Source organism: Amblyraja radiata, chromosome 6, assembly GCF_010909765.2.
Source record: "Amblyraja radiata isolate CabotCenter1 chromosome 6, sAmbRad1.1.pri, whole genome shotgun sequence".
NCBI lineage: Eukaryota > Metazoa > Chordata > Chondrichthyes > Rajiformes > Rajidae > Amblyraja > Amblyraja radiata.
The window spans coordinates 56,953,327-56,968,206 of NC_045961.1; the positions used below are offsets into that span (position 1 = coordinate 56,953,327).

A 14,880-nucleotide genomic window follows, 5' to 3' on the forward strand; every position below is an offset into this window, starting at 1 on the left:
TGAATGTGATAAGCATTTTGAAAATTGTGCAGGACAAGATTTGAAACTTAATCTTTATTTGCGATCAAATAGTTTATGTAATATAGTTATGTATCAAATTCACATAAATTATAGAACTATCCGCCAAAGATGATTTTGTTATGTAGGAATTGGTCACATGTATCATTTAGATTTTAAGTAAATCAGTGATCCAATAGATCACTTCAAAACACAATAATGATGTCATAACATAGTTTCCAAAAAATGCGTTATGTTGTCCCATATTCAATAATGGCTTGTGAATATAATACATAAACCAGGTTATAGGAAATTACTACGTTTGACTTAAAGAATCCAGCTTACAATGTAACCCATGAGTTGACTTTTATAGCTATTATCTGAATGCTCATCTTGTTACATCTTTTCTTAAAATCATTTCCTACTATTCATTATCAATAACTATATTTGAAATGCCTAAACCAAGTAGGGTTTTCTCTGGTTTTACTATTTTGGAAGATTTGTGTTAAATGTAATGATAGAAGCATCGGTTTGGTTTGGTTGGTTTGGTTTTTTCATTCATCTCTTGAAGATCAGCTGTTTCTTGATTTAGGTAATAAGCAGATTAGTGGAAGTGTGAACAGAAAGTTTGGTTTAGTTTAGTTTAATTTAATTTAATTTTGAGATATTGCATGGAAACAGACACTTCAGCTCACTGAGTTCACACTAACCCGTGATCACCTGTTCACACCAATTCCATGTCATCCCACTTTCCATACACATTAGGGGCAATTTCCAGTAAAACAATTACCGGTAACCTACAGACACGCATGTCTTTGGGATGTTAAAGAAAACCGGAGCACCTGGAGGAAACCCACGTGGTCACATTAGAACAAACTCTACACAGCCAGCACTCATTGATTGATATAATTTAATTGCCACACAACCAAGGTCGGTGGAATTTGGGTTGCCAGCAGCGGTACAGTAATAAAGAACACAACCACAATAAAAATTTTACACAAACATCTACCACAGCATTCATCACTGTGGTGGAAGGCACAGAGCTTGGCCAGTCCTCCTCCATTTCCCCCCGTGGTCGGGACCTCCACCCTCCACAGCCGTTGCTGCGGGCGTCCAGATGGTAAGGGACCATCAGGATCGAACCAGGATCCCTGTTGCAGTGAGGCAGCAGCTCTACCCGCTGCACCACTCGGCTGCCCAAGAAAGATATTAAGAAGAATTTGAAGTTGCTTGTGGAGAAATGACAATACTTTTAAGGATGGAGATGTGTGTCATTAAGAAAGCAAAGAAATTATGCATTAGTTCAATCAATTAAAAAAAAAATCAGCTTAAAATATTCTCTGCAGCACTTTAAACTGCCTATATCCACCTCATCCTGCAACCTTGTTCTTTCATCTCAGCTCCATTGACAGCTGTATTTCAATCTATTCTAATTTTGATTCAGATAGGTAGGTTAGAGCATGATTACAACAAAGTGCTTCTAATATTTCATGTTCCAGACACACTTGGCTGATAGCAACTCTGGAGAAAACCAGAACTGTATTTGGAACACATAAGGAATAGTTATTCAGAGATAATCAAAACTGCCCATCAATAACCAATGCCTTTTTTCGAACATTGAATACAGATTTTGCTAGAAGATAATAATTTCTTTAACAGGACTATAAAAAGGGACGTGAAAATAAAGGGCATTGAAATGAAGGCATTGCATATGGCAAATTATTGAAATTGCCAAAAACATGTTTGAATAATAGCTCAGTTTTGGGAGTTGTGTAACATCATGTTGGATTCTGATGTTTCCATATGCTGAGTGTCTCAGAATATACCCACATTGGTGGATGAAAATCGAGGATACTGGCTTTTGGGTTTACTATTTGTAATCATCTAACCACTTGTCAAAACGTTTATTTCTGGTTTGAAGAAGAATCCTTATCTGGCAAGTCCATTGTAATGGTGCTGTTCAAGTACAATACGCTCTCACCCACGAGAGGAATATTTCTTTGCATACAATAAAGTATTTATCTTCCCGTTAATACTTAATTAATTTTGAAAATATACATTACGCTGAAATAAAAGAGAAAAAAATACAAGGTAGGCAATGAAGTTAAAATGTCCCTTCAAATAACGGGTTCCATTTAGTTCTTCCAATGTCATTCAAAACACAGATAACTTTTCTTACATGAATTGTTCTCATGAATGATTTATACGTGTCGTGTTATCTGAAGCTTTTTCGATGTCCCCATGTGGATTCAGACAGACATTGGTTGCATAATTGTTAATTTTAACACCATAATAGCTTTTGATGAAGAAAAGATTAAACGATTGTGGCAGAATTAATTGAAATGTATCTTCCAATCACAAGGGTTCCTTGATTACTTGCCTCCTTAATAAAAAGGGGGGCCCGTATTATATTCAATACAAAAGGGTGAGAAATAGATTTTCATTACTTGCGCAGAGCTTTATGAGATTCCATTTGAATTTTTTTACGAATGAAAGTAATTGTTTTCTTTAAGTCCCGTAGTTTTTTGTGTGGTAATGTGAATGATAATTGTTTATGTTTTTCTCATGATCACATTTTGCCTTAAAAATAGCCAACCAAATAGCCACGAGCAACCAACACACGATCCATTTTTAAACAAAATGATCGCTTAGATAACGGTAATCTAACAAATGTTAGATGCGTTCAAGGTTTACATTTCTCGTTTGCCAGCAATGTGTTACATATGGCGAATACATTTTAGACTATATAGTTATACACAAATGATTAATTCCTATACTCAGAACTACGCGCGTTAACTTGTCTTCTCTCTCCAAATATCGATGAGCCTGTAGTTTCTCCAGTAACACATTCCCAATGTATTGTTAGATCAAGTGTTCAAAAGGGAACTGCAGATGCTGGAATATCGAAGGTACACAAAATTGCTGGGGAAACTCAGCGGGTGCAGCAGCATCTATGGAGCGAAGGAAATAGGCGACGTTTCGGGCCGAAACCCTTCAATGCGGTTTACACGAGTCTGAAGAAGGTTTTCGACCCGAAACGTTGCCCATTTCCTTCGCTCCATAGATGCTGCCTCACCCGCTGAGTTTCTCCAGCGTTTTTGTCTACCTTCTTAAGCAATTTACATTTCTCTATTTTTCCCTTAAGCCTAGTGTTGAAGGTTTTAAACTTTAATTTAAGATGTGTTTTTTTTAAGTGAATAGCATTATCTTCCCCTCTCTCGCCTCTTCGTGGTCAAGGATAAATCGCGAACAGTCCGTAAAAGAAATTCCGTGAGGTGTAAATTAGAAATACCCCTCGGGCGTCGAAAGAATTACAAGGATTTAACCAGTGAAACTACTAGTGATCGACTGGATAGGCAAATTCAGCTCCTTAAATGTTGCTTGAATCAATGAACTGTCTGTTTTCCTGAACAGCAGCATTGTATTCAATTGAGCTGCCCTTTGCGAACGGTGAATGTTTTTTAAAAGACAACGAAGTGGTTTTATCTTTTTTCCCATTCACTATAAAAATGTGATAAATCAGGTTTCTGCTCTATGTAACAATGGTTTGATTTAGATTTCTAAGTAATTCTATTCAAAGCACGAACAAAGACACCCTTTGGAGGATACCTTACACTCCACCTGCGTTTGAGCAATTCAGATACAAATCGCGTGAGCATTGCAAGAATCAGTTTTTTTTCTCTCTATTTTCTTCTTTATTAAAACCCCGTGTTCAAGAAATAAACAGGGTAGAAATCAGACCCAAAATTTTACAGGAATGTTCGTCGTCTACTGTTAAATTAAAAACCAACATATTACACTTTTTAAAACTTCATAAAGATTCGTCAAATGCATAATTAAAAAAGTATTTTCTATTACAGAAATGCCAAAATGGTGTGAAGTAACATGCTGTGACTTCAACATTTGAGTTACACATTACAGCAAACAACGTGACAGTTATATTGAAATCCTTTGGACTTTAAAAAAACCCATGAAGAATAATTTTACGGCAATGGCGTTATGCATCGCTGTTTGTAAACCAGCAAGGGAATAAACAGATGCCAGACTCCACACAGATATTAGCTAACATCTATGTTTTTGTTATATAAGATTGCCGACGTCTTAATATGATGTGTTGATAAAAACTAATTATGTTTCCAAACAGATCAGTGTCAATCAAAGACATATCTTTAACTCGTAATCGTCAAAGTTATGTGCCATTTTAAATTCGAGATAACATAGATTCCATAATTGTTATGACTCGGAAGTACTAATACTAATAAGAATACGAAGAATAGCACTAGATGGCAGTGTCAGAGGTCGCTCTGCGGTGTCCCACACAGCACTCCAATAAAGAACTTTCAACTGTAATAGCGTTCCATCTGCTATAGTGCACGTGTATTTATGTATATTTCTACATTTGCATGTTTTTTGTCTGTTCGTTACATTACACAAACCGTTGAGCTCGGATACTACATTTTTAATGTGCAAACATTACTCGAAAGGACATAAGATAGTCCAATATCCGAGGGGTAAAATGCAAAAATAATCGTCTATCTAGGCAATAAATACAAATATGAGACAGTCAGCACAGGACTGCTCAAACTGAAATGATCCCTTTCGATATCTTACTTTGCTGCTCCAGAGATTGGTCATATATTCTGGTGAGTTTATATTAAACCCAAGAAGCCCAAGCCGAAGGTCGTGTGAGGGGAAAATATTACAAAATGAACACTAAGCATGCAACAGTGAATACTGAAATGTACAAATTTACAATCCGGTTTAGATTTTTCGGCAATGTGCATCAACGTGTATAGTTGTTCGCGTAGGTTCGGCTCTACAATTCGCTTTTGGCAAGACGAATGAAGGAAATACTAGGTCTCAAACCCAAAATAAAACCTACAATATTTACAAATGTACAGTCCTTTCTTGTTGTTTCGCGGATGCTTGTCCAGCTCGTTTTTCACGCGTTTCATGATGTATGCACAACTATAAACATGGCAACCGTGACTTTTTACACATATTTACAATTTGATTGAATGTCTCTAGATTAGATTCTGCCGAAGTACAGTATAGATGAGCAAGTGAAACTTCCAGGGCTGAATCTAATTGTCTGAAACATTCAATAATTCGTCCACTGCAACTGTTTTTGTACATTTATAGTATTTCCTTGGCGTTTTCGCACCCTTTTGATGGATTTGATAGCGCAGTTCCCTCTAATTCATTCGTCAATTTTCGAAATACATTAATACAGTCGAACAAGGGGCTTTAGTTGCGGTCAGTGGTCTGTTTTGCAAACAATTACAGTTGTTCCTTGTCTTCCCAAAAAGATTTGGACAGGCAATGATTTGAGAACAATTGTCTGAGAAGTTATTTATTCCAAACCATCGCACACCATAGCTGTCAGCAAACTACCTTTAGTCGTTGATTACTTTTCCTTTAAATGCAATACAGTCTTGCTTTTAAAAGAAACTTTTTGCTTCATGTCATAATGCAGTTGCATAGGCAGGGTAGGGTTCCAATGTGGGTTTGCTCATCCCCGGGAGAAGGATATAAGCGAGAGGGGGCTGCAGTCCTGAAGCCGGCCAGCCAGTGCAATTGCACGGCAGCATGTAGCCAGGATTGCCCGGTGACGGGTGCGTGTGAGTGTGAGCCCCGCCAAAGGCGGCCGCTGCAGCGGCTGCAGCGGCCGCGGCAGCACTCGCTCCACTTTGGTAAGCTAGTGGTGAGGCATATTGCAAGGAAGCCAGGGAAGTGGGCGCAATCTCGCTCATTTTTGACCCCAGGTGACTTGCCTCGAAGAGTGAGTACGGGCTCGCTGCAACGTGTGGGAAAAAAAGCCTGGCTTTCTCAGCCGAACTGAGCAAGGAGTCCGGCAGAATGCTGGCGGACAGGGCGGCGGACTTCAGTCCTTCCTGGTCCGCCAGGTAAGGCATGGGGAAAGCGAACTTGTCTTTCTTTAGCAGCGTCTTAGGCTTGCGCCTGGGTCGATACTTGTAATCCGGGTGCTCCTTCATGTGCAATGCTCTGAGCCGTTTGGCCTCGTCAATGAACGGTCTCTTTTCTGATTCGGTTAAAAGTTTCCACTCGGCACCCAGCCTCTTGCTGATTTCCGAGTTATGCATTTTGGGGTTTTCCTGGGCCATTTTCCTCCTTTGCGCCCTGGACCAGACCATGAAAGCGTTCATGGGGCGCTTAACGTGATCCGCAGGTTTAGACATAGCGACCACAACAAAAATCAAAGAACTGCAGGTGCTCTCGCTGCCCAAACCTCACCGTGAACTTTTTGATACTTAAGTATTTTCGTCCCTTGTCAATGGGTCGATGTCATAGCGATTCCTTTGAAATCTGGGACAGAAATGTTAAGGCAGGGAGTTTCCACGCCAGGTGTTTAAAGTATCGGTTGCTTGAAGTGGTCTCGGTGCGCCGAGCTGAGCACTGAGCCCTCCCGAGGATTCCTTCAGTTGTCTGTTGCACCCAGATGCCTTCTCAGCGGAGTATCTTGTTAGTTAGATACGAGGAAAGTCTGCCGATCGCTGGAGACCATGTGAACCAACTTCAAAGCAGGTGGGCTCTGGAACATGCGCAGTCGTTCGCACGCAACCTTCAATAATCGCTAAGGCGTTGTTAATGAAACGCTCGTCCAATCGCTAGGTCTGCAAACACATCACCATGACTCGTTTTAATGTGTGCGTGCACATTTTTGTGTATTTTAATTGTTGCATTTCTTTCTTTTCACAGTTTGGCTGGCACAATCCCGCAATTATTTGACTTTGCCTTAATGTTATACAAACTGTTGGCTCCTGATTTAATTGTCAACTGCCTGTTGTTAAACATGACTATCGGAATATCCGATCCCAAACTGATAGGCGTTATCGGAAGCTATTATTGAACAAACCAATCCCTAATCATGCTGGAATCAAAGATAATCTGTCGCTATTACACTTTTTTTTAAATCCGACGCATTTAAAAAAAAATCAGTGCAATTTGTGCTAAGGTTGCTCATTAGATATCGCGAGTGTAGGGAATTTGATAATTGTGGAAAATAATGATACAAACATAATAGTTCGTGTTGAAATTGAGTAATCCGTGATGAATGCGGAAGTACCTACAATGGGGAGGTGTTAATGCCAACCGCGTGTACATGCAAGTAAACGTCAAGAAAAATTTGAAACGATTTTGAACAGATTGTGTTTTATATTTATTAGAAACATAGAAAATAGGTGCAGGAGGAGGCCATTCGGCCCTTCGAGTCAGCACCGCCTTTCATTGTGATCATGACTGATTATTATTAAACTATTGTGGACTAGAAACAAAATGTTCCAAGCATACTGTACTAAAATATAGTTCCTAATACACCAAACAAACCTTACACCAGCTTGTCTACGTTTATATCCCTTATTATAATATTTATTTCGTCACCAGCAGAGCTAATGTATATTTACCACATACAAGACGAAATACAAAACCCAGACTAATGCAGGGAATTATTGTTCTATTGGGAAAAATACGTTACCTAAATATTATGAAAAGTCTAGGGCCTATAATCAAGTCGGGCGACATATTCTCTTTTGCGTATTTGTACATTGTTTACTTTTTTTTCTGACATCATGTGACCCTTTGGCATGATATATTATTAATTACTGATTAAAACCATCCGTGATCGCGTCGGTACATAATGATCAAATAAATAAAGCTGATTTTGATCGAGTGAAGAGGTACAAACAAAGTTCATTCTCAATGCGATAGAAAAATAGAGAATCTCTTGAATATGCTACATAATTGTTATTTAGGTAGTATGTGCAGACGAGGTCTGTGGTTATTTGGCAACTGTGAGCATGCAGGAAAAATGCAAAATATGCCACCACATACAACGTCTCCTTAAAAAGCTAGTATAAACATATTGGATTTAGGCCTCCAATATTTTGAGCAATATTTGGAAGGAATATTTCAAATTAACCAAATTTCTTATTTTAAAGTAAGTAAAACGGATACAACTTTTCTTTGTAAAGGGCCAGATAGAAAGGTGACACTTCTATTTGTCAGTAATGCGAATCTTGAAGGGAATTGGCCCATTTTCATCAATTCCCCAGCTTAAATTCTGACAAGATTGCAAATTATATCCTTCGAGAAGCGCAGAGTCCTGGTATTTCAGTGAAATAAATGTGAACTGTTCAACCTGTTAAAATAATTTAGCATCAAATACAATAGCATAGGCAACTAATTTCCATGTAAGTTTAATAAAGGATGATTTTGAGACATGTTTGTCTAATGGGCATCGCAGATGAGTTTGCATCTTGAGATGGTACTTTAAAAAAACTTTTCTTGATTTACTTTGGATTCAAAACGCCTCCGTACACTGTGCGTATTATCCAACAATCCGCCCATTGTACAGAGCCGCACAGCATTCCGGCGACACATTTTAACTGTCTAATTTTGCGAAGTGTTTTATTTTATCGCACTTTCAACCAGTTGATTTATGTTAATCTCTATATTCTCAGTTGTCAGTTCTGTACAAGTGTGCCATTTTAGAAACTACCGTAAAGGAATTACGATAAAGCAAATGTTACAAATCTTTGCATTAGTCATTTTCAATGGTTTAGGTGTTATTTAATATCTGACTGTATTCGTCAGCGTATGTATGGGTGGGTGTCAGAGATTAAAATATCTGAAGCATTCAATTAATGCGGTTGTTGGTGTGCCGAGCTGGACGTCTGTTGTGTCCTTCAGCCCATAGGGTATTGATGAGCAAGCGCAGTGAGGCATTGCGCTTTGGTCTGCTTGGAGACTCCAATACTTGCGAACGATGTGATTTTACAGTAATGACACGGCGTGAGTTCAGGGTGTGGGGATCCACCTCCAGTCTCCGCCATCGTAACATATAATTTACGAAAATCGTTCTTGAAAAACAGACAGATTTTGGCATCTTACGCTCAGCTTTCTCCTACAAGTCACGTTGTGCTAAACATCTTCAGAGTCCACATGGGAATTCATCACATATACGTTCAGTTTGACTCACGAAGGCATTGTATAATTAGATTCTTAATCCGAAATTATACCACACACACAGCAGTACTCGGAATATTATATTGCCATTTTTCCATCCTCGCCCCCATCACCATCTTTTTCTATATTTTCCACCTCTCAATCACGTCTTGTCCCTAAGTCTACTTTTCAGATTAGATATCGAATAGTTAACAAAACAAAATGCGGATGAAATATTTTGGCAAAATTAAAAGGAATAAGATAAGGTAGGGGTCGATTTTTTAAAAGAGATAATTTTAACAATTTCTACTTAAACAATTGCCTTTCCTTGTGAGATATTTATGTCATATGTGGATTCAAATACACGCCAAACCCGGGACAGTAAATAAAGTCCATAATTTTTTTAACATTTGGAAATTGTTCGTTTAAGAATATTCCACCGGCTGGCCAAAGAGTGTAGCTCGTGTATTACGGTTAATACGATGTAGGTATAATGTAAGAGAACATTTAATTTATGTGCTTTTCAAGTAATATAGCCTTGTAATTCTGAAGGAAGGTGCTTTTCAATTTGGATCCACAAAAATATTTTTTTTTCCTTGCTTCCTTTTTTAAAAAACTTATTAACACTTCTGATGAACTGTCATGGAATGAAATGAAATGACCCCTGACCTGTTTAATATAGAGTTGGGCGATCATAGCAAACTAATTTCTGTGTCCAGAGTAATTATTTCCGACATGGTTAATTAAACCTATCAATTCCGCGCCACTTTGCAGTTGTCATACACAAGCACTTCGCCGCACGGAACTTCCTCCTTCATGGTGGCAATAAGACTCCGGGAAACGAGAGACTTGCTTTAAGCTGTCTGTGATTGGCAACTATATACAGTATGAGAATGCGCTAAGAATATGTTGGAGGGAGGACATTTGGCCTCACAGGCCTATCGTTTGTATCTACAAATCGTATAAAGGAAGTGAACTATTTGAAATACTGTCTGCATCAGTGGTGGGAAAGCAGTGCCATTTTTCTTGCTCCTTGCATCAGGAATTTCTACATTTAATAATATTTATCGAGAAATAAGATACTAAATTTTGGTTTTGAAATCGAACGAAGGCATCGATTTATAGGTGGGAGTGGGAAGGATCCTGGGAATGGTCCAACTTAGTACAAGTCCCAATTATCTGTGTGGAACTCCTTTACTGGTCCACGTTTTGTCTTACGCATATTTAAAACGGCGGCATCGTATTAGGCAAATCTGGGGACGAGTTTACTTCCATGCTCTCCCGCTGCAAAGTTTGGAATCGCCCTGGAGTGATTTATTATTGCCAGCAGTTAACAAATGTTGAGTTTGCAGAGAATAAACTGAATTTATTCCGGGAAACTTCATCAAACAGAATAATTGGCGACGGCATCGTCAAACTTGGGCTTGACTGGTGGTGATTTTGGTTTTAACTTGGAGAGAATTGTAAGCCTGAGAGTATGAATATTGTTGCGTTTACACATGTCAGACATGGAACAACCTGTTTTTACTGAATATGGTGAATACCAATATAACTGTCTCATTGCAGCTATCCTTTTTATAAACAAAGTGCAAAGGTCAGCAAGGGTATAAAGGCCGATATTAATTCACCGTTTATTTCCCTCGTTTTCCCGTTCTTTCACTTTTTCCCCCTTTCTTTTCTGCAGCAGACGTAGAAATCGAATCTGAAAAGAACTTTCGTTTGGCGCGTTTATCCAGTCGAGGAGGTTTTGTGCCCGAACAAAACCCTGGGTTGGGAGGTTTTGTGAGAGTGTTGTTTGTTGAAGTGGAGAAAGAAAAACCGGCGGCTTTTGCCTCATTGTGTGGAAACGAATCAGTGGTATTTGGAAAACTGTTAGCATTGTGCAGTTATTCTTGTCTTTTGTGAGGGGATTCTTTTCACAAGGTTTTTTTTCAGCCGATCCAGCTGGCCAGAATGAATAGCACTGCAATGTGTACACGCTTTGTCCCGCTAGCCCTTCAAGTAGCCCTCATTGAATAGACTAAGTTGACACTGCATGACAGTGAAACAACATAATAAAAAATACATGAGCCACTGAATAGAAGCAGGCGCATAAATAAATAAATGGGTGACCAAAACTGGATAAACTGAATAACAAAACGGTGAAAGGAGGACAAAAAGATATTTAACACGCTAGATTAGCATTAGAATGCAATCTACAAGGCAGAACAATTGATGAATAGGTTTACCGGCCGAGAAAGAAATGGACTAAATGCCTTCTGAATAGATATGCTTTGCGGGATTGAATGAGAAAAGGTGGAGCTCGATTTATGCAAATGAATGAGAGAGTGAGGGAACTTTTTTTAAAAGGCAGGAAAGCTCTCGTTCAGATTGTTTACTAAAGTAACCCTAGTTATATATATATATACACACACACACACATACACACACATATATATATATATATGAGTATGTGTGTGTGTTAGTATTAGTTAGCGCTAGTGAATACAGACTTCCATCACTAGTGCGCGACAATTAATATATATATATATATATGTGTGTATTATATATTTATATGTATATATAATACACACACACACACACACACACACACGCATATATATATATATATATATATATATTAATTGTCGCGCACTAGTGATGGAAGTCCGTATTCACTAGCGCTAACTAATCTACCAACAAATATAAGTTAACGATCCATGGTTTAGTGGAAGACAAATAACATTTCCCACCATGGATACAGGAAAGTTGAAGCTAACTCTATTAAACTCAAATAAAAGATTATCAGATCGTTTGTTTAAAAAAGACTCCATAGACTAGAGCTGGGTGATCTTATAATTCCAAATGATTTGATCTGAATTTCACTGTCACTAAAAGGCACGATTGTGAGCAAGAACTAACTACACGCAAGTGTGTCGATCACGTTAACGAGCACCAACACTTAACATTTAACGATTTTGTGATTTGCAAAGGGAACGTGTAAAGGTAGGGGTCGTTGTTTTTTAACTATCACGTGAGGTGAGTAAGCATATACTGCAATTTTTTATATTAACGTACGTCATTTATTCTGGACTTTAAATAATTGAACAATGCAAAATTGATCATTCAGATGTTTGCGGGTAACAAAATATCAAAACTGAAGAAAAGCGAAATATATACATAGCTCCTATTTTTAATTTATGGTTATGGGATGCACACTCGCCTTTAGACAAAACTAATTGTACATTTCTTTGAATTATGATGACATATTTTCGACATGAGATGTTGCAAACCAATCCTTAACCAACGCAGTTTACAAAAAGCCTTAACATCTTCTGACGTTATCGTTAACAAATATTACAGCTTGTTAATTACAACTTAACTAATTAAGTTATTGATATGGCAATATTGATATGGCAACAAAAAACAAAAAGAGAGCACAAACAAAACAAATAATGTTTGATGTATAGGAAGGAGCTGTAGATGCTGGTTTAAACCGAAGATATACACAAGGGTCTGAGTCTGAAGAAGGGTTTCGACCCAAAACGTTGCCTATTTCCTTCGCTCCATAGATGCTGCCTCACCCGCTGAGTTTCTCCAGCATTTTTGTCTACCTTCGATTTTCCAGCATCTGCAGTTCCTTCTTAACATTGACGCAACATGCTGCGGTAACTCAGCGGGACAGGCAGCATCTCTGGAGAGAAGGAATGGGTGACGTTCGGATCGAGACCCTTCTTCAGATTAGTCTAGGGCTTGTCCCACTTGCGCGACCTTTACAGGCGACTGGCCGAATGGCCTACTCCTGCACCTATTTTCTATGTTTCTATGCTTCTATGACTGCCGGCGCACGTCATAGGTCGACGAAATTTTAAACATGTTGAAAATTCAGCGGCGACCAGAAAGACGTTACACTCTTTGGAGACCTCTCAGAGGTCTCCTATGGTCGTGAGAGGTCACATACAACATGTCGCCAGGGTCGCCTGTATGGTCGTGAGAGGTCTCCTATGGTCGTGAGAGGTCTCCAAAGAGTCATAGTGTCTTCCTGGTCGCGGTGAAAATTTTGGCGACCTATGACGGTGCCGGCAGTCGCCTGTAAAGGTCGCGTAGGGGCCCCACAGAAAGCTCAATTTTCTTCTATTTCTTTAGTTCTCAGAATAGTTTAATTCAAAATCATTCAACCAAGATTAAAACAAAATCTATATTCACATTTTCCCTTGATTGAAATATGTTGTGGCTGGTTAAATTATGTTATACCTTTGGTTTTATTAAAATAAATATAAGAAAACATTAAAAATGATAGAAACAGTGGCTCCAGTTCTATGTGTTTTGGTTCAAATGCAACTTCAATTGTATATGTATTGTTATATAGAACAGTACAGCACAGAAACAGACTCTTCCATGATATCGCCACCAACCATAATGCCAATTTAAACTAGTCCCATCTGCTTGAATGAGGTCCATACCCCTCTGGAATGCACACATAAATTGGAGGAAAAGCACCTCATATTTTGTTTAGGCAGCCTACAACCTAGAGTTGTATTCTCTAATTTGAAGTAACATTTACCTGCATCTACACTTCCCCCCTCCCCTCTTGCCCCCTTCTTCCACGCTAGTCGTCTAATCAGTTCCACATTTCACTACATTGTTCCCAATGTTTCTACAAAATCCTACAAGCTTCAGAACAACAGGCCTACCAGCACACCACCCTGCCCAAGTTCATTTGTGGCCAGTCCTGATTGATCCAGGTTTTTCCTTGCTTCCAGCTCTTCTAGCTGAAGAAGGGTCCCGACGCAAAATTGCCCCCAGTGCGAAGGATGCAAAAGTGGGATAACATAGAACTAGTGTGCAGGTGATTGTTGGTCAGCGCAAACTCGATGGGCCATAGGGCCTGTTTCCACGCTGTATCTTTAAACTAAACTGAAACTAAATTAAACATTCTCAAAAATCTTCTCTGCACCTTTTCCAGTTTGATGGCATCATTCGTATAATAGGGGGACGGAAAACGGAACACAATACTCAAAGTGTGGCCTCACCAATGTCTTGTTCCAGTTAAACACACTTATGCCCATGTCCCACTTAGGAAACCTGAACGGAAACCTCTGGAGACTTTGCGCCCCACCCAAGGTTTCCGTGCGGTTCCCGGAGGTTTTTGTCAGTCTCCCTACCTGCTTCCACTACCTGCAACCTCCGGCAACCACCTGCAACCTCCGGGAACCGCACGGAAACCTTGGATGGGGCGCAAAGTCTCCAGAGGTTTCCGTTCAGGTTTCCTAAGTGGGACAGGGGCATAAAGGACACAGGGGCAACAGAGAGGGTTAAGGACAGTAGTTTCAGGAAGGTGGTCACACAACGCTTCAGCCAGATGGATGGGTGACTGTCAGGTATAGGATTCCCCTGTGGCTATATCCCTCTTAAATAAATATACCATATTGGATAATTTTGGGGGTGATGACCTCTCAGGGGCAAATAGAAGCAAGCAGCCAGGACAGTGGCACCACATGTTGAATTAAGTTGTAGTCATGTTGAATCTAGGTGAGCCATAATATAGTCAGGTTTCTGCAAGTGTGACTCCAGAATGGTCTGTTGCCTTCCTTGCACCAGGGTCAAGGATGTCTTGGTTTGAGCACAGGACATTCCGAGAGGGGAGGGAGAGCAACCAGAGGTTGTGGTCAATAAGGAGGAAGGGAGATTAATTACTGTAAAGATAAATTAGAGAATTAGGTTATAGGTTTAAAAACAGGACCTCCAGGATTATGATCACAAGATTAATACCTTTGCCACATGCTGCTGAGGTAAAAAATAGAAAGATAGTGCATTTGCATACAATGAGAGTATGTGCTAAAGAGCTGGTGCAGAAGGGAGGACATCAGATACACGGATCAGTGGGCTTTCCTCCAGGTCAGGTAGAACCTGTACAAAAGGGACCTGTTCCCAGGTTGA

General features: G+C 39.4%; 1 protein-coding gene across 1 annotated transcript; it reads right to left on the bottom strand.

Annotated features, from left to right (window-relative positions):
- Positions 1 to 3,668: 3,668 nt before the first annotated feature.
- sox21 (SRY-box transcription factor 21) lies at positions 3,669 to 6,671 on the bottom strand. The gene has a single exon (XM_033022921.1). It carries the CDS (start codon positions 6,195 to 6,197, stop codon positions 5,463 to 5,465), a length of 735 nt encoding a protein of 244 aa, XP_032878812.1. The 5' UTR covers positions 6,198 to 6,671; the 3' UTR covers positions 3,669 to 5,462.
- Positions 6,672 to 14,880: the final 8,209 nt, after the last annotated feature.